Below are 25,281 nucleotides of genomic sequence, written 5' to 3'. Positions count from 1 at the left end.
ATTGGAAATTACAAAATGAGCATCTGAATGAACAAAATGCATCAAAAACATATTTTGTGAATTTTATTGTTTTGTTTTGGATTTTTGGAACATATTTTTGAATTAAGGGTAAAAAATTGAGTTATAATAGACATGACAAAAGACCATTTTTGATAATTCTTTAATAGAAAGAATATATATCCTTCTTATCCTTTTTAAAACCTTAAGTATTTCCTAAATGATAACCTAGACTAAGATCACCCTCCTTATTTAAAGCATGTTTTGAAAATCTATAGATAATTACTGACATTCTCTAAAAAAATTTAAAATATATATATACAAAAGGGTCAGAAACATTACAAAGGATAGTTAACATATAGTAAACTAAAAAATTTCAAATGATAAAGCTTGAAAAAGAGAAACAAAAAATGAAAAAGGATGAAAGACTTTTTAAAGAGTATTTCATAATGATGCAAAGTTCAAACTTGTCAGCAACAAAGTACTAGATATAACTTTGATAATTGAGATTGAAACAAGATCAATCAGTAAAATAAAAAAAGTCAAGGTAACAAGCCTAAAAATAAGCTCCCTACATAATAATTGATCTTGTGTATTTGAATCTTTAAACACCATTTGAAATTTATGTATCCTTTCTTTCATGGTCATGAATTATAACCTACATCACATGCCTTTAAATGCCATTTCTTATTAACATGGCTAGATGAGTTGTTAATATTTCAGTCTAAAAGACTTTGAAGTATAATAATGCTTGTGAGCCTTTAGGAAAATGGACAATTCAATTAACTAGGACAATTCATGATGGCAATAATATGTGCAACCAAATAGACTATATTTTATGCAATTAAAACATGTATATGAAGTTCTATTTATACTAAACCATCCAAGCCTATGCAATGTTCAAGAAAAAAAAGGATAAAAAATTAAGGGACACTCAACCTAATATCTTTAGAGTACATGTTACCTATGAAATAAATATATGTGTATACAAATAATGATAACACATTATTCAAGAAATGATAATATGTATCTCAAATAAAATAATAAGATAATAGAATATTATTTTTACAAATATTCTAGATTTTTTTTGTTAAATAAAGATTTAAAATAAATAAAATCTATTTGTGTAAGGTGATAGGGAACTCAACAGACTAAAGACACATCTCAAAAGAGTATAATAGAGTATCAAAGAACTAATAAATCTAGACAGGGATGCCATGTTAATGAAAAAACTAATAGTATAATAGAATATCAAAGAACTAATAAATCCAGACAGGTGATTAGTACTTAAAAGTGCATATAAACTCAATAACAATATATATTTGGCATAAGGGGTTTTTGCTTCCCTTCTTCTCCCTTTTTTTTTTCTTTCTAATGGATTTCACCCCTGATTGGCATAAATCTTGGCTTTTAAATCTCATGGGCAAGTTCACAATCATTGGCCACAAACCAACAACATGACACTATAAAAATCAAGTTGTAAGCCTAGTTGGATCAGACACTTTGAGTCAACTTTTCAATGGTTTCTTGGGTGGCAAACCAACAAACAATATGGCTAAGAGTGTGGTATGGGTTGAGCTCTATTATAGGGTGTCTTTATCGTCTTATTTGAGGCATGAATGATGTATTAAATGGATTTGAAAAGTGGCTTTTTAACAAGCTTTTTTGATGAAAATTTAGAAGACAATTAGCAATGTTATTTGGCATTATATTTAAATGAAATGATGCCTTTTGGGGGTTTAGGATTAATTTAATTTTAAACTTCCTCTTCTAATCTTAACCCGCAATCTTTCAATCTATTCAATTAAGTATTTAACTAAAATTTGATTTTAAGAATCAATTCAATTTCATTTATGCAAAGTTTCAAAAACACCCCCTGATTTAAACGTGTTTTTCAATTTGATCTTTGGTTTTGGATATTTTCAATTTCATCTTTAATAAAGCCTTGAGCTTAAAATTTGTTCAATTTCACACTTATTTTAGCAGAATTAGGTCCCCCAACTTTGCAAGTCCTTTTCAAAGAGGTCCTTGCTCTAGAATTTCTTCAATTTAACCTTTAATGGACCTCAAACTTTAATTTTCTTACAATTTTATTCCTGATTTCACCCATTTGAGCTTCAAAAAATTAAATTTAGTTCTCTAAAATTTCAATCTTCTCAATTAGGCTTAGATTAATATTTTAAACTTAATGTTTCACTAATAAAGTATCTATAAAAAATTATTTTGACCCATTAAAAGTCCAAGTAAAGCCTTGCACTTAATTAAATCTTTTAATTTGAATCAAATTAATTCTTAAACTTAATCAAACCTTTAATGAAGCCTATGATTAAATCAAATTAGCCTATTAAAAGTTTCATTAAGTCTATAGACTAATTCTAATAATCATTTAATTTTTTCCTTAATTTCACAGAATTTAGATTAGAAAGATTAACTTTGGTCTTTTAAAATTTCATTCTTCTTAATTAAACCAAAATTAAGATTTCAAACTTAATTTTTCACCAATTAAGTCTCTAATAAAATTAATTTGACTCATTAAAAGTTCAATTAAATCCTTGAACTGAATTAAATCTTTTAATTTGACCCCAATTAATTCTTAAACTTAATCAAACCTTTAATTAGGCATATAGACTAATTCATCATATAATCATTTAATTTAACCTTGAATTTGCATTGTCTTTAATTTTGGGTTTGTTAGGGTACAATTGGACTCTTAATTTTATCTAAAATCTCAGTTTGATTCCTCCATGCATTTAAAACCTTTTTTGGCTTGCTCTTGCCAGGTTGCCAGCCTTTTTTTATATATATATATTTCAAAATAAAAAGGCATTTTTTGGGAAAACCTAAATTTTGGTTATAACAATAGACATTTGAGCTGTGTACTCTCTTACTTGTTAAACATTAATGAATTCAATGTCTTCTACATTTAAAGTGCTTAAGCCATCATCCTCAGGGGCCCAAGGTAACATTCCTTTATCTTTAGGTTCCTAGTAATGATGAGAGAAAGACTTTTCTTACTAAGAAACTTACTCTCCCCCCTGTTTGTGGTGGATGTTGGGGCTTTATCCTTTACAATTTTAAGGCCTATTATGATAGACCCTTACCCCCTACTGTTTTCTCTGCTTTCAGGTTGGAACTTGAACTTCTCATTAGAGGTAATAACATCCTTACTTATAGCGATAAATTCTACTATTTTCAGGTCCATTTCTTTATTCAAAGTAAAAAAAAAAAAGTTTCTAGTGGAAAATGCCTAAGCTGGCAATTTTCTTCTCAAATTAGAGTGAGATTGGTTCAAGAATTTTTCATCAAATTGTTTTTTACAAGTTACAAAGAATGAAAGTAAAAGAAAAGTTGGGAGCACACATGTATAGGGTTATAAATAAAATAACTTCTCACCCATATCATTAAATAAATTACCTTTAATGTCATCTTAGATCTCTAAAAGTCCATTTAATTATTGTATTAAATGCAAATCATTGTTTTATTTACTAAGGAACACCTTTTTAATAAAAACGAGTCATGTGACCATGAGAATCCTAATAGTTCTATATGGGATAGACAAATTTTATAGAGAAGGTAAAAAGACAATTTACTATTGATATACTTTCAAAATCTTTATGTATTGAATATTCAAATATTTGAAGGGCTATTGATGGATTAACATGTTTGTTTTTACCTGGATTCTCATTTAAAAAAATTAGAGGAAGAGTGATAACCTAACATCTTTAGACTCAACTAAACACTAAGCCTAATAATTCATATATATGTATATATAGTGGCGAGCTGTTAGACTTAACATTCTTAGGCTCATCTAAGCGTTGAGCTTAAACATATACAAGATTGACAAGTAGTCGTACCTAGTATTCTTGGGCTCAACTAGGCATAAGTCCAAACAAATATGGGTCTAGTGAGCTACTAGTGATGTGAATACTAGTACAATTTAATAGAATTTGCGACCCTAAAATAATCCAAGTTTGTTGAGATTTGAATGAGCTTATAACAATGGAAGACTTGCTATAAGACAACAAGATTATAAACCAACTCGATCACAACGTTTACACCTGGAGACGAGCAAATGAAATATAAATTCACCATAAATAATAGTCAATTCTTTGAAAAATTAAAAGTTCAATCAAGAACCAAGATTGAGCAACCAAAAAGTTGGCTACAACGCTGAAATTATCATCAAAAGTTTGCCCCTAAATTATTTCTAAAGAGTATTTAAACTCTAACCTAAAAACTTAATTTTCTTAATGGGTCTCATATAAACCCAATTTAAATAATAATCAACTCAATCTAAGACTAGCCCAAACTAATTAAAATAAACAAGTTTAAGACCCAAATAAAATGTCTCCTCTTAAAATAAATAAAGTTTGATAGCTCCACTAATTAAATAAGACAAGTTCATTATTTCTACATAATGTTTGACAGCAGCAAAAGCCCAACTTAAAATAGATGGTTCTCTCTCGTCTAAATGAATTAGAAGAAATGCAATATACCGTTGAAAAGGTATGGAAGTTTAGTTTCTAGCCCAACTAGAATCACATCAAAATCCAATCTGTAGCTCCAGTTATCACCAAAGGAGTAACAAAAGGTTAAACTATTCGAATCTAGTCTTTTTCTCTCAATCCTTGTGTAATGGTCTTGGTTCCACCAATAAGCCCCTCTTGAACATGAACCAAATTAATCTAGACTTGATCTTTATTATTACAAATCCTCTTGAAGTCCACCTTAACTTTTGTTTCTTAAAAAAGTCCATTAAAAGCTTCTTTGAACTTCTTAGCCCTAAACCTAATAATTGGACCAATTGGAAGCTCCAATGGATCCTTTGATGGTTGGATCGCATCAACCAGGCCTAACAATCTTTAGCTTAGCCAAAAGCTCAACCTAAATGTATATTAGTTAGGTTAGTTATAAGACCTAATATCTTTAAACTCAGTAAAATGTTTAGTCCAAATATATATATATTGGTCGGGTGAGCTACCAGACCAAATATCCTTGGATTCACTGATTAGTACTGAAAAGTGCATCCTCATTAAGACTTTATATCATCATATTGCATTTAAAGTATCATTACATTCCCTAATTTAAGCATATTTTATAATATCAAATTTAATAATATAAGATAACTTTAATTTATGGTAAATGCACATTTTAAATGTAGTCATATCTCACCATTTAAAGGATTAATTGATATGATTAACTATTAAAAGTAAAAAGCTAAGTGATTAGTACTTAAAAGTGAATTTTTATCAAGGTTTTTAAATCAAGATCATGTTCTTGTACTATTTGTCATCTCAATTTCAGTAGTTAAACTTATTAATCAATCCTTTGATTTATATGACATACTTGCATTTAATATGAACATTTACTATAAATTAAAGGAATCTTATATTATTAGATATGTTATTATAAAATATGTTATAGTTAAGGAGTTATTGATACTTCAAGTGCAAAATGATGATATCACACCTTAATAAAAATGCACTTTTAAGTACTAATTAGAGGACAATGTTTCATTTTGGTTAGGAGGAGATAACAGTGGTTGATAAAAAAAAAAATTAACTGTATTTTCTATTTCATAAACCATTTACAAAACTGTTGTTACTAGGATGACAGAGCGAATGAGTTTTTTTGTTAAAGTGACTCTTGAGACGCATCTTAATAAACATTCTTAACAAAGTTTATCAGAATACTTCTTGAAATATTTAAGTTTACAAACTCTTGTATTATTATCAATTTATTCTGTTTGTATACTTATTTAACAAATATTCTTAAACTTTTATTTTCACACACACACTTTAACATATGATTGTGGGTTGTACATTGGGTTATTACATTATTTATGTTTTTTTTTGTTAAAGGTAACAAATAAAAAAAAAGAGATAATATATAATTTGTAAAAAAAAATAATAAAAAAAGAAAAAAAAATGATGATAATAAAAATGTAGATAAGTTTGGTTTCGTAGCCTCCCTAACCTAAGCAATTAAGCCCGAAGGGGTGTTTTAACACCTAATACCCTAAAGTCAACTAACTTGGGAGCCATTAGCCCAATGTTTGTTATATGAGTTAAGAAGAAAGGTTTAAGGGAATTAAACATTGCACTATCTATGTATCAGTATCTGCAACCCGAGTTACTAAGCTCGTAGGAGTGTCTTAACACCTAATGTCTTAAGACTAACTGGTCTGAGAGTCACTAGCCGAAAAAACTCGTTATATGGATTAAAGATATATTGTGTTTTAAGATATATATATATATATATATATATATATTAAAGAAAAAGGATAATAATCTCAACCAAAGGAAGTTAACCTTAAAAAAAAACATTAGAATAAAATATTGTTTTTTTCCAATAAAAGCCCCATCATTTATGTTTTCATACATTGAGCACATAAAAAAAGATTTATTAATATCTTGTTTCAACAGTATAAAGTAGGTTTATAAATTTAATGTGAGTTTGTTTATTTAAATAGATTAATGGAAGTTAAATGATGAATGTCTTACTTCATGGAACTTGCAAAAAAAAAATTCTACTTTAAACGTTTTAATTACTAGAGACTAGTTGGAAGGGTATGATTACTACTTAAAAATATATTCTCATTAAAACTTTATATCATCATAATGCACTTAAAGTATCATTAAATTTCCTAACTTAAGCATGCTTTATAATGACAAGTCTGGTGATATAAGATAGCTTTAATTTATGGTAAATGCACATTTTAAATGTATGCATATCTCACAATTCAAAGGATTGATTGATATGATTAACTATTGAAAGTGAAAGGACAAAGAAACAGTTAAACTTAGAAAAAAGATGCTGATTCAATTTAAATTGGAATACTGTTTAGTTATTGTGTCATATATGGAGCTATAGACCTTAAATTTTAGTTTGATTTATATGGTTAGAAAACTAAGACATAGGCCTAAAACATTCATAAAGAGTTCAAACTCAATTATGTCGTTTGAAAATTCAAATCTTAGCATTAAAAGAGAAGTCGAAATCTGTCCTGTAGCTTAGACGTTGTTCAGTGTTCAACCCATATCTTGAGTTCTATAAGTCCAAATACACTAATTTTTTTTGTTGGAAAGTTGAAACAATTTTCTAGAACTTTTATAAAGACTATTTGTTTAAATTATGATGTTATCAATGATGTTTTATTCAGATAGGAAGTAAGGATTGTCACAAAGTCAAGAGGTAGTCACCCACTCAACAATTAGTTATCAGATTAATAGTTTTGAATTTGGACCTATAAAAGAAGATATTTGCCATGCATTTAGGCATCTTGATTTTTAGATTAAGATCATGTTTTTTCTCTTTTTCTTTATATTATTGTAATGCTTAAGTTTTGCTTTCATTAATCTCTTGTTTATGTCTTTCATTTCCTTTACTATACTTATATAATCATGTTTTTCTCTTGTTTATGTATATTTCTCTTTTTCATTATATTTAGCTAAGTTTATTATTTCAAGGCGAAAATGTTTCACTAATTATGTTAGGATAAGTATAATATAAACTCAATATGGACTTCAATAATTATATCCTAAAAAATTTTACTATTAACATGTCTTATCATTTTTATCTTATTAATTTTTAATATCTTGCTTGTTAAATGGTTAATCTAAATTTATGTTGTCTAACACTTGGTACAACAAATGTTTGTTACTTTCATAGCCAACCGTATGGTATAATCTACATTTGTGCTATGAAAGGAACTTGATTTATTGTTAACATAGGTTGACATCATGAATTCCTGACAATATTTAAAATTTTGATATTACTTAAATAAGATAATTAATATGATCATGTTAATAATTTATAATGAGTTATTAATGACAAATCATCCGATCAGAACTTTTTTTATGTGATTTTCATATGAGTAATAAAAGGAGTTTATATTATACTTATTTGAAATATCATTAGTGGATCCTCTAACCTTGATAACTGTTTTTATTATTGTTTAATCTTTACATTAATTTTACATCTCAAAGTCCTCTTTAACTCATCATGACCATCATCATCATTTATTTATTATTACTATTTATAATTTATACAGTTAACCTCCCTGCAGTTCGACCTCGATATTGTCGGATTATTTATTATCTTGACAATCCTGCATTTGGGATAAGACATTAACTCTTTGGTCATGTCATTCACCTAAGCACTAAGCCTAAATACATATGGGTTTGGTGAACTACTAGATCCGGTATCCTAGGGCTCAGTCAAGCATTGAGCCTAAGTATATCCAAGGCTAATGCTATCAGACCCAGCATTCCTAGGCTTAACCAACTGTCAAGCTTAAGTACATGTGGCTTTAAGAATCTTATTACACTCAATGAGTGGACCGCATTTTTTTCTCTGATCAGTGAAACTTATTTACATGATACTGAGTCAAAGATATTTTTTTCTCTGATCAGTGAAACTTATTTTCCTTTAATGAGTCAAAAATATTTTCATTCTTTGACACATAATAAATGATTTAATGTTATTATAAAAATATGGCTTTTTAGTTTTCATCTCGACCAAAAAGTAAGAATAATGGGCTATAAAGACCCATGAGATCCTTAAAAGAAGAGGGTTATTAATCTCTATTCTCTATTACATATTTGTTTTCAGAGTCTTTCTTTAAAATATCATTGTCTTTTTTTCTCATAAAGATATTTACTTAAGTATCAAAGAATCTTTAAATTCATTAAAGAAGATCTTTTATAGGTATTATGCATCAACCATCAGCCATCTTGGCTAATGAGAATGGATCTGATTGTCAGAACTAAAAAATTAACTGATTATCTAACATATAAGTCTTGTTCTTAAATTACTTGGATTTTTTAGGATATGATCATTATTTAATAATGATTAAGTCATCTCATACACACACACACTCACACACATATACAGATAGAACTTTAAACAAGTTATTAATATCACATTCTATTCTCAAGATTCAAATATTCAATGCTATAATATGAGAAACTAATTTATTCATCAATTGTAAAAATTGATCCAAAATTGACTTAGAAAAAAGCTTAAATCTCCAAATTATCGAATAAACCTGTGAATTATTAGATTAATTTGAGTCAACTATTTTTATTAAAATAAAGTGCTTTGTTATTTTTTTTAATTTCTTTATTATTGACCTTTCCTATCATAGATTAAGTTTGATGAGATTATTACGTTTGATGAGATTATTATAAACCTAGTTGGGTTAGTTTAATCTTATCAAATCAATGTTTAACTCAATTCAATTAGAAACCCACCTTTAATAATGATTTAATCAACCTCTTGTGTTCAGATAGGGGTGGAAAAAAACCTGAAAAAACCTCACCATGAAAAAAACCCGATAAATATTCGATTGGGTTTCAATTTCATAAACCTGAAACTAAAAAATTACACAAAAAATAAACTAAATCGAAACCAAGCTTATTAGAAAGTAAAAAAAAAACCAAAAAAACAATATAGTTTGTTGTTTGTAATATAAAATAACTAAACCAAACCAAAACCGAACCAAACTGCACCAAAACCAAACTGAACATAACCAAAATAGGTCAGTTGAGTTTTAGTTTTTAATAAAAAATAATCAAATCGAATCAAAACCGGTTAGTTTGAATCGGTTTCAGTTTTATTTTTTATATTTCACAAAATTTCAGTTTGGTTGTTTTTATAGATAAAAACAAAATTGAACTGAAAATAATTACCCTAGTTTTGGTCCAAATTTAACCATTTTAATAAACACAAAACAATTGATTATCTTGCAAATTATATTGATAGGTATTTGTTTTTTTAGTTGAAATTGCATTTTAAAATGCTTTTCAAACTACCTTTTGCTTTAAAATATATTAAATTAATTTTTAATATATTTTGTAATAGTTTTGATATATTAATGGCATAAAAAATATTAATTTAATATATTTTTAATTAAAAAATTCTTTTGAAAAGCATGCTCCAACATATTATACCAACCAAAGTTGGCAATTCTGTTTCGATAAGAGTTTTATTTTTTCAATTAGAATATAATATTTTAGTTTTGGAGCATTTTAGCATGTCATTATGCAATACTAATACATTGTTAAACAAATATAATTTTAAAATTTAAAATATTTTTAAATAGTCAAGATTAAATAGAAGTAACTTAAAGTAATTCAATTTAAATAAAAAATTAATTTTATTTAATAGTTTTTTGAGCCTGAAATAGAATATGTAAAATAAAATTAACATATTTCTACCAAAATTTATCTGAAAAATTCAAAACAAATCAAAATTTAAAATAAAATAAAAATTATTTTATTTTTCAAATTAATATAAAATATTTCAGTCACCTCAAAAAAAAATAAAACGGAATTAACAACCCTATAACTTAAAAAATTAAAGAGTCCGTTTTACTGTTTATTTGAACAGTAAAACTTATCAATATATTATTCTAAACAATCAGCAATTTTGTGATAGCTCAATTGGTTGAAGGGTGCGAGGTGCTTACGTGGTCGTCATGGATTCGACTCCTCCATTCCTAATATACATTATTCTAATTATTTTAGATAAAAATTACGTGGCAACTCAAATGTGGGGGTGCTTCTAAACTCACGGGCTTGAATCCCCCACAACGAATATTTTACTTAAATGGCCTGTCGTTTTTTTTTTTTTTGAAAGGTGCCTTATACAAAGAAAAAAAGAGAGAGAGGCTAAGTGTATGGTCCTCCTTCGAGCCGCCGCCCCTGGTTTTTTAGGTTCAGTCCAGTCAAACACGACTGGAACTTTTTTTTTTAATTATTTTGTTTTTTAATTTATTATTTAAAATATTTTTTAATTTAATTTTATGTTTTAGTATTCCAAGGTGATAAATTATTTTTATATATTTATTATAAAATAAAATATAACAATTATAATTTTAAGTTATGAGTTTCTTACAGGGTTTTGAAACCCGGCAGATTGATCTAAGAGCCGGCTGACCCGAGACTGAAATCAGATTAGATTAAAAAAGAAATAGGGAAAAGAAAAATTTGGTGTGACTTAGAGTCCCGGTTACAAACCCGTTAATTTTTTATTTTTTTATTTTTTATTAAAATAATATAGTTTTGATTTTATAAAAAAATAAAATTTAATCCAACCGACCCGATCATCCTGTCAAAATTTTATGACCCAGTTAAAATTCAGAATCCTAATTTTAGATCGAACTGAGTATTAAAATTATGATTTTTTAAATTAATTTAATATTGATTAAAAAATCAAAATTTTTTTGTTATGTTTTATTATATCTTTAATTTATAACTTTGATAATGAAGTCAGTATACTAATTAAATATATATAAAAAAAAACTGAGTAGAGATTTTTAAATTTAAATAATTATATAAGTTTAATTTGAAAAAAAAAATTATTATACGTAAAAGCTAATAAATTTTTATAAGATAGGTTTGGAAATGTGATTGAATTATATATATAAAAAAATTTAAATTAAGTTTTTAATATATTTTTAAAAATAATATCTATCACAGTTTGACACGCAATTAGTATATTCAGCGAACCAGGAACACAAGTGTTTGGATTTGCCACTTCCTCCTGTTTCTCTCTCTCAAATCCACTAACTTTTCGCCACGCAAGCAACTGAAAACCACTGCTTAAATCGATCCCTTACCATTCCCTAAAAACCGCGGACTGCCCTTCTCTCAATTCTTTTCACGATAAAAAAGAAAAAAAAAACCGGGTTTTCTCTCTCTCTCTCTCTTTCCTTTTAACTTCAAGATCCGATCCTTCTATTTTCTCTCGTACCTTTTCCTCTGTGGAGCTAAAATAGCAGCCAAAGATCCGTCCTTTTTCTCTCTGAAAACAAGCACACAAGACTCTACTTAGTGGTGGTTGCTGGTGGTGGATGGCAAGAGCCAATAAATATGCCTCCGTTAACTTTAACCATGTTTATGACAAAAACATAAGCAATTCATCCTCTTCTAATAACACAAACAACCCATCAAAGCATCCATCTTCCACTTCTTTTTACTCGACAATATCATCACCTAATAGCCCGAACAATCTCTACAAAAGCCATCTTCCATCCTCATCAACCCGAACCCATGGGCGGATGCTGGTTCTGACCCGACCCACACCTAAACCGATATCCACCATCCAAACAACACCACTGACTCCCTCTCCGAAAACCCCACCAAGCCATCCAGCTCAAGTTCAAATCCCGGTTCAAACAGGGGCTGAACCGGAACAGGACCGTATTTCTCTACGTCCTTTAGGTCGAACCGGGGCTGGTTCGATTGTTTCTTCTCCGGTTCGTGGACAGGAGAAGCAGAAGGAGGTTGGGGCTAGTCTGGGGTCGCCTAAACCGGATAAGTTTGTGCCACCACATCTTAGACCGGGTTTTGCTGGGAGGGAGGAGAGGCCTGGACCCGAGGTTTTTAGGGGTAAGGAGGTGGGTCAAAGGCAGCAGCAACAGTTTTTCGGTTCTCCGGGTCGGTTTGGTGAAGACGGAAGGCCCAAGTCAGGTGGGTATGAGACGATGACGAGAGGTGATGAATCAAATCTGGGTTTCGTTAGACCCAGATCTAGTGGAAATCGGCCCAGTTCAAGTGGATGGTATGATTCTTCCTAATCTTGATCTTGTTTTTTCCTTGCTTTGCGTTTGATTGTTTCTATTTTCTTGTCATGTTTGCTTTTGTTATGTGGTTTCTGATTTATATGTTTAGTGATACATGTGTTTTTGGGTTATTTTACTCGTGGATAAGTTTAACAAGCGCGATCACATTGTTGTAAGGTAAATTAGGGTTTAGCTGTAAAATAAATAGTATTTAAAGTTTAGCCTGATCACATGTTATGTGCATGTGTTGTATTTGTCGGATAATTCTGGGTTTGAACTATCCGAGATGATGTATTTTCTTGGCGTGCAGTTATTGCGTTTGCTTTGTGCATATGGTGATATGCAGATGATGTATTTGTCGGATAAATTCATGTTGAAATTATTTGAGGTTAACATTTTTGCTTTGTGCACATGGTGACATGCAAATTCTATATTTTTGGGAATGGTTTGGTGTTATTGGACACCACACATTGTTGAAACTTTTCACTAGAATGAAAGTTAATAATTAAATCATGTATAAAAATTAATAATTAAATCATCATATGTGTGAGTGATAAAATCTTTGGGTGTATTTTTTTTTATTAGCCACTACGTTGTGGAATTCCTTTCTCGTAATTATTTTTTGTTCGAAACCCAACCTGAGGGTGACCCGGGTCTTGGTCACGGTTCGGGAGAGTCAACCTGACAAAAAAAAAGTTCGAAATAAGAGTATTTGGGCTCTTATCAGTGGATGGGCTAAAGCCTAACCTCAATATAGAATTATAGAAAAAACCTGTAGGTTGCATGACAAATAATCAGTGGATGGGCTCTTGGTAGTGAAGTTGTTTCTAATTGATGACCAAGTCATGTTATCTTCTTTTCAACTGGTAGACGTCTACCTTCTACCTCCTCAAATCCTTCTATTTATACCAGCTTTTGCTTCTTCTTTTTTGCACTTACCGGCTGTAACACAAGCAGTAATAATTGCAATGATCTGACATGCTTTACGCGGGGGACCAAAACACCTTTGGAACATAATATATGGCTAAAACCAGAATTAATGCCACACAATTGAAGGAGATTACAGGCTAGGTTTTAGTGAACAAGTTTTAGCTTCTTTGAAAGCCTGTATTCATGGGAATAGCATGCCATTGCAAACCTTAATCTCAGTTCTGGTCATATATTGAATCGTCTTTTCTAATCTGGAGTTTTGAGCTGAAAGTACAACTCACTTTGAATGATTGTGGTTTTGCAGAGCTCTTACGACATTGAAGTCATCTACTTGCACAAGAACATAATCCTTGATGCTACCCACCAGATACTTCATTGAGCCCCAGTTTCCATCTACTGTTCCCTTAGAACTGTCATTGTCTCTTATCCGAGGATCAGTGGCATTTTAACCCATGCAGCCTGGTGGCACCATTTAGGTTCTCAACTCTGATGACTGAAGAAACCTAGGTACCTAAGGGTTGTAGGATGTGCTTGTGTGATCTTTTCTGTTTATTCAGTTTTACATTTCTGATTGGGAGCATGTTGTCTGTATGCTACCTCCTCAGTAACTTTTCCTCTTGGATGTACTTCAAAAATCGTTGTCCCATGACTTCTCCTTCCTTGTTTCTTCTTTCTTTTGTGCACTCGCAACAATTATGGTTAACCTTTATCCCAGTAATTTCATCTGTACTCTAGAAAGTAGGAGTTGCTTGGAGGGTTTCTGATGCATGAACTTAAGCCCAGAGTGCAAAGCTCGTGTGCTCTATATATGTTATAGTTGGCTTGTGTTTAAAAAAAAATAAAAAAAAAATATATATTGAAAATATAGAGAATGTTTTAAATGTTTTAGATTTGAATAAGAATAAAAATATAGACGAAAATAAATAAATAAATCCCATCTCTATGTATACTGAATATTTATTTAGCAAGTAAGAACAAAATTAATCCAGTTTAGAGAACGGGACTTTCACCTTATTAGTGCCAAGACGCTTTGATGCTGAGCAGCTGAGAAATTATTGATACCTGCATGGCGTGGTGACCCGGTGATCTTCGTTCTTCTTTTTTTTTTTTTTGATTTACGTGGGGTGTCTGGGTCAGCTTACATGCACCACGACTAATTTCCATTTTCATAACCTACTGAACATTCTGCAAACTTAATGAGCAGGTAAGGCACCACACGGATGACAGGTGTGCATAATGAGGTTCGAACCTAGATGCGGAGGAAGAGGACAAGTCCCTCTCATCACTAGACTAGAACCTCACTTGCCGATAATCTTCATTCATGTTCTAATCTTCATTCTTGTTCTTGACGATGGATATAAATCCCATTATTTTATACTAAATTACTTCATTATAATATTTATTAACCTTTTAAGATTTTTCACTTTAATCCTTGAAGTTGTATATTTGTATGAAAAGGACGGATCCTCCACTCTAATTTGTTTTGATTTTTTTTTTTTTTTAAGTTTCCTTCTATTCTATTAGTTTTTCAATTAGCTAATAGTTGTTTGGTATATTTCCTACAAACCCACGATTTGTTTTTATCATATTTCTTTTAAGTTTGATAATCAATTAATTTGAGATTTATATTTCATGACAATTACACCGAAACAGATTTAATAAATAACTAAAATCTTCCTTCAAAAATTATCATAATTGATTTTTACTGATTAACTTGCAAAAGATAAAGATTGAATAATGAGTTCATAGTTGATGATATTATCACATTTTAATTATGAATAATTTTTATTGATTTTATTTTTCTTTAAAATCACTCATAATTCTTTATCTTGTATTTAAAAATTTTAATATTTATAATTATGTTGGTGTGAAATAGTAATAAGAAATTCAACTATTAAGTAGAGAATAATGAGGTTATTTAATCAATAGTAGTGGACTCATTTATTAAAATTATACATACAGGTTGCTTGAGCATCTTGTTATTAATTATTATTATTATTATTTAGAAATTTATTAAAATAATATTTTATTATTATTAAAAATTTATTTTTAATACTAATATGTTAAATTGATATAAAAATACAGAAAAATAAATCAAACTTCTTTTAAAAACAAAACAGCAAAGAGACCTCATTGAACAACTCGTAAGCGAGCCATAAAAAAATTCCGCAAAACTCACTTTCTTCCGATCATTTAGTTCTTGGATTATATGTAACTGAAACTTCATCTGAATTATTAGGCATGCAACCAAGTAGAAAATTATACAGAACTCTTAATGCTTCTACATCCTCCTCATCAACATAAAATAGTTTTTATCAAGCTGAAACCTGGCAAGCGAGCTAGGACTCCCCCTCAGCAACAGCTGAAGTCCACCAAATGAAATGTAGATCTCCCTAGAGCCAAGAAAAAAAAAAAGATACCTATATCAGTTGAAAGACCAATAGCCATATACCTGGATGAAATAAGCTATCCTATAATCTATTATGAATGAAGATGCATTACGACTTCTAAACAGACTCGACGAAAGCAACTTTTATGTAATTACAAGTATGGCACATACAACTTGAAATCAGCTCCTGAACCTTCTTTGTCAATTTTGTAAAGTTTCCCGTGTGTCACATACTCAAACTTGTCTTCTTTGGATGGTTGCTTACCCTGTAAGAGGATGGGATACAGCAAGTTGACAGCATTAATAGAAATGATTTGTAAGATCACAATATTAAAAGAAACAAATAAACAAACATCACTAACATAATGTAAATTTGTTTCTACTACATTGTTCAAGTATGTTATTGCTGAGATCCTACCCTAACACATAGCCTCAAATCATTGTATCAGCCCCAATTTGTTTTAGTGACCTAATAGCAATAAAACTTTGGTTTTGTCTAGAAAACTATTAGACAAGTTCACATCATGCAAATCAACTAATAAACTTGCAAGGTCACTCATTATAGGTTGGTTGTAATAACAGCACATGACTTGTACTTTTTGAAAACCAGTTAATTGTCAATAGCTTTGAAAAGAAAGTGAAAAAAAAAATATATGTTGTTAGTACTAATAATAAACCAAGACAAATATAGTGGAGGAATAAAATGCAAACATGTAGAAGAAACATAAAAATACAGAGTATCTAAGTCATTCCCAACACCAAACATGTCACACTGATAACCAAAAACCAAAACAGAGAGAAGAGAATTACCTGCACATTACGAGGGTCAACCGGAGTGCCATCAGTGTTCAATGTTTCAGTTAATAGGACTAAATACCTTGATTTTTCTTCAATAGGATAAATCTCCGTGTGTACATCAAGCACCATGTACAAATCCCCCTTCTCAGTGCGAGCTACAATGCGAGAAACTACAAAAGCATAGTTTACAAACTATAATTAGTCCAAAAAAAGTACAAACAAAAACAAATTTATAAGTCTTATTAGTTCTATCAATTTTTGCAAAGGAAAGTCAACATATGCTGATTAGAAACTCGAGTAAACCAATCAGAATTACAATAGGAAGGGATTTAGTGCCAATTCAGTTAAATAACATACAATATAAATATCTCACAATAAAAGGTCAAATTTCAAATAATACATTCATTCCAAGAAAACTATTTAATATTTGAAAAAACCCCGTTACAGTAGAGATCAAAGCAAACATTAATTTCTTAATGGTAAACTATATTGCAAGATATCGATAAAGAACTAAAATTCAAGTCCTCATGGAAAAAAAATTAAAGAGAAACAAGACCCTTTTATTCATACCAGCTTACTAGCAGTAGAAATCCCAAAACAAAACCAAGAACATAGTAAAAAAACCTTCTTCTACTTAATCGAGTGTTTAATTCAACCATAAAGCACCAACTTTTAGCAAAGAAAAAACTACCAAGTACTAAAACTAAGAAAAACAAAGTGATCAATCTAAATAATACAGTGAAAGAGCCAATAGAGTTCAAATGAAAAAAAAAAACACAAACCTTTGTCATATTTCTTGCCATCAGGGTTGAGCTTCTCGATGACAAAGAAGTCAAGCAAATCTTCCATTCGCAAAAGATGATACCTTTCAAAGCAAAGAGATAACATATAAGAAACCCAAGAGAGAAACAAAAATGAAAATGTAAACAACCACAGCGGTTGTCACAAAAATTGCTTGAACCTAAAATCTACGAATCGAGAAAGAAAGAGAGCAAGTAAGAGCAAACCAAGAGCTAGACGGAGAGGGTCTGAATTTGGTAAAACCCTTCTGTGTTTTAAGGGTTTATTTGTATACCACATGTCGGTTGATCAGGGATTTCTAATGAACAACTTGAGGCCCAGTTTATGAAAGTTTTGAGCTTCGGATCATTATTAAATATTTCAATCGGCCCAATTTCATCTACGGCCCAGCTTTTTTTTTTTTTTTTTGAAGAGTGTTTAAAAGTATGGTAGCAATTGAGGTTCAAAGTGTTTTTTTTTTTTTTAAATGCATCAAATGTTAGAACTACCTCTAAGGCCAAATTAAATATTTCTTTAATTTTTTTTCCACAAGGACTTGAATTTTAGTTCTTTGTCGATATCTTGCAATATAGTTTTACCATTAAGAAATTAATGTTTGCTTTGATCTCTACTGTAACAAGGTTTTTTCAAATATTAAGTAGTTTTCTTGGAATAAATGTACTATTTGACGATTTTCAGGGTTGAAATTTGACCTTTCATTGTGAGATATTTATATTGTATGTTATTTAACTGAATTGGCACTAAATCCCTACCTACTGTAATTCTGGTTGGTTTATTCGCGTTTCTAGAAAAAAAAGGTATTTATATTGATATTTATATTGAAACGAACCGGTTAAACCAGCACGTAAAAAAAGGTATAAAAAGAAAATCTTGTCCAACCCTAAATCAATATTCAGTAAGCCAAAACTATCTCTCTCGTCTATCTTGCATTATGTTTTCTAACAAATGTTAGAACTGCCTCTAAGGCCAAATTATATGTGAGATCCATTCCCATTTCAGGTTAAAACCATGTTTAATTTTGTGATTTAACATTACTAGTTTAATGTTATAAAAAACCAAATAAAAATAAATGAGAAATTAATATAAATGAACATTTGAATTTGAATAGCAAAAGTTTCAAACTATTCCCAAAATAGCTTGTAGATTGGGCTATGAGCTTATAGGCTCATGACTCATGAGTTTGGACTTGGGTTTGGTTAATGAAAAAATATTTTGCAATCAAATCCTGTTTAATCAGTAATAGTTTTTGGTTCATATCTAAATATTACACTTTCTTATTTTGTCTAGACTACTTATCAGGGATGTACAAATTATGATGCTTTAGTGTAAACATGACATAAAATAAAAATAAATGAATCTCTACACCGCAAGGTTGGATACATTCTTCTGTGTATTGAATCAAACTTCAACAACAACAGGTTTTGCACTTTGAAAGAGAAGGAAAATTCAGACATCAATTCTTTTTATCCAAATGAACAGGTCTTACAAAAGAGGGCCGATGTTTCATTAGTTATGCTTATAAACATGTCTTAATCTGTCAAGTTTATACGCAAAAAACATGAAGCATGACACTTTGACAAAGTTTTGAGTTAAATGTGTGAAAAAACATGTTGGGACAAGTCCAATAGAGAACAAACAACAACAAAAAAAATTAGTAGAGCCTGCTTTTAACATGTACAGGAGACTTTTGAAAAAAATAAGAAAAAATGAGACCATTCTGGTGACCTACTATACCAACTACAATGCAACGATCTTGTCATTGTTGATTATAAAAGGGAAGACAAAAAAGTTGTGCATAATCACAAAAGCAGTAGGCATGTTCAAAAGTGAAAACGATGTTTATGGGACTAATAATAGATTTTCGCTTTGCATTCGTGAAAAGGAGGGAAGACCTTGATCTTAAGGTATTTTATATGCCACAATTAATAATTACATGCATTTTCTATGTTTTCCTTCCTTTTCAAATTCAATAAGCATCTTTATCACCCTTGAAAGTGTATAGCAGTCCATTGGAGATGCTACACACATAATTATTCATCTCAGTATATATGTATGGATCCTGCCTGTCTGTATTAATCAGCGGAATGGTATAATCATAGACTTTGTGTTTTTAATTCCATCATTCTAGAAAGCCTTTTTTTTTAATAATAACTACAATAGGGGATCTACGTTCAATAAACTAGAAAATGATTTTAAGTTTTGTTGATTCCCATTTGGCATCCAAACTAGAAATGACAAGTTATGTTTTGATGATTAATCAAATATCAAGCTGATGATCATACTTGTGCAGGTGAGGCAGTAAGAAGGGAACTAGGAGATGTTCAACAGGAGTATGATCGGCTTATGGTTGAATTAACATCATTAGATATGGTTAAGGAGGAAAAGCATTTAATAAAGCAACAATGGCTTTGAAAGATTCAGATTTCAACTTCATCAATACTACCTAGTGTAATTAGCTGTTTTCTTGCCATTTACAGAGTCATTTCATCTTTTTCATCGATCAAATGTAATGGTTATTTCTGATTGGAATGTAGGGAAAAATTATTTATTTTAGCTTCCTTAGTGATTTTCACTCTTTCATGCAATCATTAAATAGTCTTAGGCTTTCTTCTCTTTGACTTTTAATTGCAGTGACGCCTGACTTTTCTGATACCATACTGGATGAGTTAAGACTTATCTATATGTATATATTTGAGTTTTCAAATTCACTTGTTCTTTATGTTATTACCCAGGAACGCCAGAATTCAGCCACCAGCCTCCAACGAAAAAAAAAAAAAAACCTAACAGAGAAAGACAGAGAGAAATCTTACAAGAAAGAAGTGAACTTTGCAGAGGAGATACAAGGGAAGGGTGCTTATATGGACCGCTGCCGAGGCCTAGGGGAGCTGTAAAATGTACCTGTACAACATACAATCAGAAGTTAGGGATGGTGTTGTAACAATGGCAATGAACAGAAACAAAACGATAGAAAATTTTTTTTGAAGGAAAACAGGAATTGAAAGAACAGACCGAATGAAGATCTAGAGATGCAGATTAAAGAATGAAGATTGAAAGGCTGGGTGTGGCGTGTGGGAGCTTAGGAGGGGGCTAATGGTTTGCAAGATCTGGCGAATGGAGATGAAGATTGAAGAATAATTGAAACTTTGGAAGGTTGGCTGTGGCGTGTGGGAGCTTACCGGAGATTGGAAAAGACTGAACACTAAAGAGAGCAAGAGGGGTAGAGAAAGAGAAGGGAAGATTGCCTGCAGAGCTAACTGAGAAACCCTATTTTTCACTCCAAATATATAGGGGGGCACAAATGTAATTGTCTTAATCGAGACTCGGGTTGTGTAGAAGCAATATCCATACCCTATCCGAACCTTATTTTTTAATTTCGGGTATTATCTGATTTTGAATAGACAAAAAAACTCATGTTCATTCAAGTAAATTCAGATTAGTATCCATTTTGGATAAAATTGTCATCCTCGGCCGGAATATTAGGGACGTGATCTAGAATTTTTTTTTTTTTTTTTTTTCTTTGAGTTTCTAGGTCACACATATAGCCCCTACCAACTTTCATTTTTTTTTCCTTTCCTTTTCTTTTCCTATTCTATTAGTTTTTCAATTAGTTAATGGTTATTTGGTATATTTTCTACAATCTCACAATTTTTAAAAAATATTTTCATTATCCTGACTTATTTTTATTTATTTATTAATAATTAGTATAAATAATAATATTAATATTACTATAAAAAATAATTATTTGTCATGCAACCTTAAATTAAAAGGAAAATGATTAATTATCATATTTCTTTTAAGTTTGATAATCAACCAATTTAAAATTTATATTTCACGACAATAACATCTAAACAAATTTAATAAAATATTAACATCTTCCTTCAAAAATTATCATCATTAACCTTTGATTATTAACTTGCAAAAAATGAAGATGTCTAAATAATGAGTTCATAATTGGTGATACATCATATTTCAATTATTAATAATTTTTTTATTGATTTTATCTTACTTTAATATCAATCATAATTTTTTATCTTGTATTTTAAAAAATTAATATTTATAATTATGTTGGTGTGAAATAGTAATAAGAAAAACAACTATTAAGTAGAGAATAATGAGATTATTTAATCAATAGTAGTGGACTTATTTATTGAAATTAAGCATATAGGTTGCTTGAGCATCTTGTTATTAATTACTATCTTTATTTTTTAGAAATTTATTAAAATAATATTTTTTTATTTAAAAAAAATTATTTTTAATACCAATATATTAAAATAATCTAAAAATAAAATAAATAAAATAAAACCAATAAAATAAATTATTTTTTTAAAAGCGACAGTAAAGATTTAATTGAACAACTCGTAAGAGAGCACAAAATGATTCTACAAACCTCACTTTCTTCCTATCATTTAGTTCTTGGACTATATGTAATTGAAACTTCATCATAGCTGAATCATTAGACATGCAACCAAGTACAAAATTATACAGAACTTTTAATGCCTCTACATCTTCCTCATCAATATAAAATAGGATTTATCAAGCTGAAACTTGGCAAGCGAGCTAGGACTCCCCCTCAGCAATAGTTGAAGTCCACCAAATGAAATGTAGATCTCCCTAAAGCCAAAAAAAAAAGAAGAGATATATATATCAGTTAGAAGACCAATAGCTATATACCTGGATGAAATAAGCTATCCCATAATCTATTACGAATGAAGATGTATTATGACTTCTAAAAAGACTCAACGAAAGCGACTTTTATGTAATTATAGGTATGACACATACAACTTGAAATTAGCTCCTGAACCTTCCTTGTTAATTTTGTAAAGTTTCTCGTGTGTCACATACTCAAATTTGTCTTCTTTGGATGGTTGCGTACCTTGTAAGAGGATAGGATATAACAAGTAGGCAGCATAATAGAAATGATTTGTAAGATCACAATATTAAAAGAAACAAATAAACAAACATTACTAACATAATGTAAGTTTGTTTCAACTACATTGTTCAAGTATGTTATTGCTAAGATCCTACCCCAACACATAACCTCAGATCATTGTATCAGCCCCAATTTGTTTTAGTGACCTAATAACAATAGAACTTTGGTTTTCTCTAGCAAACTAGTAGACAAGTTCACATCATGCAAATCAACTAATAAACTTGCAAGGTCGTTATTCTATCATTATAGGCTGGTTGTAATAACAGCATATGACTTGTACTTTTTAAAAACCAGGTAATTGTCAATGGCTTTGAAAAAAAAGTGAAAAAAAATTATGTTGTTAGTACTAATAATAAACCAAGACAAATACAGCGGAGGAATAAAATGCAAACATGTAGAAAAAACATAAGAATACAGAGGATCTAAGTCATTCTCAACACCAAACATGTGAGAGTGATAACCAAAAACCAAAACAGAGAGAAGAGGATTACCTGCGCATTATGAGGGTCAACAGGAGTGCCATCAGTGTTCAATGTTTTAGTTAATAGGACTAAATATCTTGATTTTTCTTCAATAGGATAAATCTCCGTGTGAACATCAAGCAGCATATACAAATCTCCTTCTCACTACGAACTACAATGCGAGAAACTGCAAAAACATAGTTTATAAACTATAATTAGTCTAGAAAAAGGTACATAAGAACACAAGTTTATCAGTCTTATTAGTTCTTTCAGTTTTTGCAAAGGAAAGTCAATATATGCCAACCAGTCTTATTAGTTCTATCAATTTTTGCAAAGGAAAGTCAATATATGCCAATTAGAAACTCGAATAAAACCAACTAGAATTAAAGTAGGAAGGGATTTAGTTCCAATTCAGTTAAATAACATACAATATAGATATCTCAAAATAAAAGTTCAAATTTCAACCCCGAAAATTGCCAAATAATACATTCATTCCAAGAAAACTACTTAATATTTGAAAAAACCCCGTTATAGTAGAGATCAAAGCAAACATTAATTTCTTAATGGTAAAACTATATTGCAAGATATCGACGAAGAACTTAAATTCAAGTCCTCATGGAAAAAAAATAAAGAGAAACAAGACCCTTTTATTCATACCAACTTAATAGTAGTAGAAATCCCAAAACAAAACCAAGAACATAGTAAAAAAAGTTCTTCTACTTAATCGAGTTTTGAACTCAACCATAAAGCATCAACCTTTAGCAAATAAAAAACTACCAAGTACTAACAACCCAGAAAAGAACTGAGAAAAACAAAGTGATCAAACTAAATAATATAATGAAAAAGCTAGTAGGGTTGAAAGGAAAAAAAAACACACAAACCTTTGTTATATTTCTTACCATCAAGGTTGAGCTTCTCGATGACAAAGAAGTCAAGCAAATCTTTCATTTGCAAAAGATCATACCTTTCAAAGCAAAGAGATAACATATAAGAAGCCCAAGAGAGAAACAAAAATGAAAATGTAAACATCCACAGCGGTTGTCACAAAAATCACTAAAACCTAAAATCTACGAACCGAGAAAGAAAGTGATGAAGGAGTAATTGTATGGTGAAAAGTTTAACAGAGGTAGGGAAGATAGGAGCAGAATTGAGGGAGAATATGAGAGAATTTAGGAATGCAGAGAAGGAGGACAGAATAATATTTCATAAACTATTCTGTTACAACTGCCTCTGTATATAGGCGTGAATAGAAAGCGAGAACAGGGTCTCGTACCTTCTAGATTATAAATATATTGAAACGGTGTGTATTAAGTAAAGGTAATTTTAAGTAAGTAAAACGGTGCGAATCACTTGTAATGATAACTTCTCTTTTAAATGCCTTCTCTTGTTGAACCTTTTTCACGTAAAGTTTACCTGCAACAATTCTTCTCCCTTAATAACCACCTTGTCCTCAAGGTTGAAGGTTGGGAACTTGAGTTTTACTTTGTCTATAAACTCCCAGGTGGCCTCTACTGGGGACAACCCTTGCCAATGGATTAAGAGTTATGTAGCCGCTTGTTGACCTCTCTTGCTTATCCTGCGATCCACGATGGCTTGTGGCTGTAACAGGGGTTCTCTGGGTCCGTCTGGTAAGCTTTTATGCACCACCCTACTTCCCACACTCTTTTTCAATAGAGAGACATGAAAAACTGGATGGATATTTGACGATGATGGAAGGTCCAGCTTGTAGGCTACTTCCCCAATCCTCTTAATTACTACGTACAGGTCGTAGTATTTAGCTGCTAACTTGTGGTGATGCTGAAGCATTGATTTCTGTTTGTAGGGCTGTAGCCTTAAGTAAACTGAATCGCCCACTTATAGGACCTTGTCGCTTCTTTTCTTGTTAGCCAATTGTGTCATTCTGTTCTAGGATTGGAGTAGATTTTGTTGTACCGTCTGTAGCATTTTCTCCCTTGTTTGAAGATAATGATCAACTAGCTCTACTACTGAGTCTTTAGAGAAATATGGTATGTGTATTGGTGGTGAAAACCCATATAGTATTTTGTAGGGGATGAACTTTGTAGTCATGTGGAAGTTGGTGTTGTACCACCATTCACTCAAAGCCAGCCATTTACACCATTATGAAGGAATCTCCCCTGTCATACACCTGAGATAGCCTTCTATGCACCTGTTGACGACCTCAGTTTGCCCATCTGATTGAGGATGATACGCTGTGGAGTAATGAAGGTTGACCCCTTGTAGGCTAAATAATTCCTTCCAAAACTGACTAAGAAAAATGGAGTCTTGATCGCTTACTATGGTCGCTGGCAATCCATGCAGTTTGTATATTGATTCCATAAAGGTCTTAACGACTGTGTGAGCTGTATAAGGGTGTGAAAGTGCCATAAAGTGTGCATATTTACTGAAC

At 30.5% G+C, this 25,281-nt stretch overlaps 2 protein-coding genes, 1 long non-coding RNA gene and 1 pseudogene across 4 annotated transcripts; 2 read left to right on the top strand and 2 right to left on the bottom strand.

The window, feature by feature from the left end:
* The first annotated feature begins 11,641 nt into the window (after positions 1–11,641).
* On the top strand, positions 11,642–14,224 carry LOC105111332 (cAMP-binding protein 1-like). The gene is made up of 2 exons (XM_011006650.1): positions 11,642–12,564; positions 13,800–14,224. Coding segments are annotated over exons 1-2 (711 nt in total). The 5' UTR covers positions 11,642–11,854; the 3' UTR covers positions 13,801–14,224.
* Positions 14,225–15,628: 1,404 nt separating this feature from the next.
* LOC105111328 (DNA-directed RNA polymerases II, IV and V subunit 8B-like) lies at positions 15,629–20,771 on the bottom strand. 2 transcript variants are annotated; one of them, XM_011006648.1, is made up of 6 exons: positions 20,493–20,771; positions 20,294–20,381; positions 17,465–17,547; positions 16,695–16,852; positions 16,041–16,150; positions 15,629–15,888 (listed from the first exon to the last, which is right to left on the bottom strand). In XM_011006648.1, the coding sequence occupies exons 3-6, from the start codon at positions 17,529–17,531 to the stop codon at positions 15,777–15,779; spliced, it is 447 nt and encodes a 148-aa protein (XP_011004950.1). In that variant the 5' UTR covers positions 17,532–17,547; positions 20,294–20,381; positions 20,493–20,771; the 3' UTR covers positions 15,629–15,776. The 2 variants fall into 2 exon arrangements, with proteins under 2 accessions (XP_011004950.1, XP_011004951.1); XM_011006649.1 differs by having other exon boundaries at positions 16,056–16,150; positions 20,493–20,762.
* LOC105111329 (uncharacterized) lies at positions 16,157–22,745 on the top strand. The gene is made up of 2 exons (XR_839596.1): positions 16,157–16,435; positions 22,642–22,745. It is a non-coding gene; the product is annotated as an uncharacterized LOC105111329 (long non-coding RNA).
* Positions 21,866–23,822, bottom strand: LOC105111330 (DNA-directed RNA polymerases II, IV and V subunit 8B-like; annotated as a pseudogene).
* Between the last annotated feature and the right edge of the window lie 1,459 nt (positions 23,823–25,281).

The sequence above is a fragment of the Populus euphratica genome, unplaced genomic scaffold (assembly GCF_000495115.2).
Source record: "Populus euphratica unplaced genomic scaffold, PopEup_1.0 scaffold291.1, whole genome shotgun sequence".
In the NCBI taxonomy this organism is placed as follows: domain Eukaryota; kingdom Viridiplantae; phylum Streptophyta; class Magnoliopsida; order Malpighiales; family Salicaceae; genus Populus; species Populus euphratica.
Note: the sequence above shows the minus strand (reverse complement) of the source record. Positions and strands in the feature narration are given on the sequence as shown.

What these genes read in the sequence shown, in the direction of transcription:
- LOC105111328 (XM_011006648.1), bottom strand. Translation starts at nt 17,531, where the DNA reads ATGGAAGATTTGCTTGACTTCTTTGTCATCGAGAAGCTCAACCCTGAT. An exon ending in TTGACCCTCGTAATGTGCAG is followed by an intron (nt 16,151 to 16,694) that starts GTAATTCTCTTC and finishes ATCCTCTTACAG; the next exon opens with GGTAAGCAACCATCCAAAGA. An exon ending in AAGTTGTATGTGCCATACTT is followed by an intron (nt 15,889 to 16,040) that starts GTAATTACATAA and finishes TCTTGGCTCTAG; the next exon opens with GGAGATCTACATTTCATTTG.
- LOC105111332 (XM_011006650.1), top strand. Translation starts at nt 11,855, where the DNA reads ATGGCAAGAGCCAATAAATATGCCTCCGTTAACTTTAACCATGTTTAT.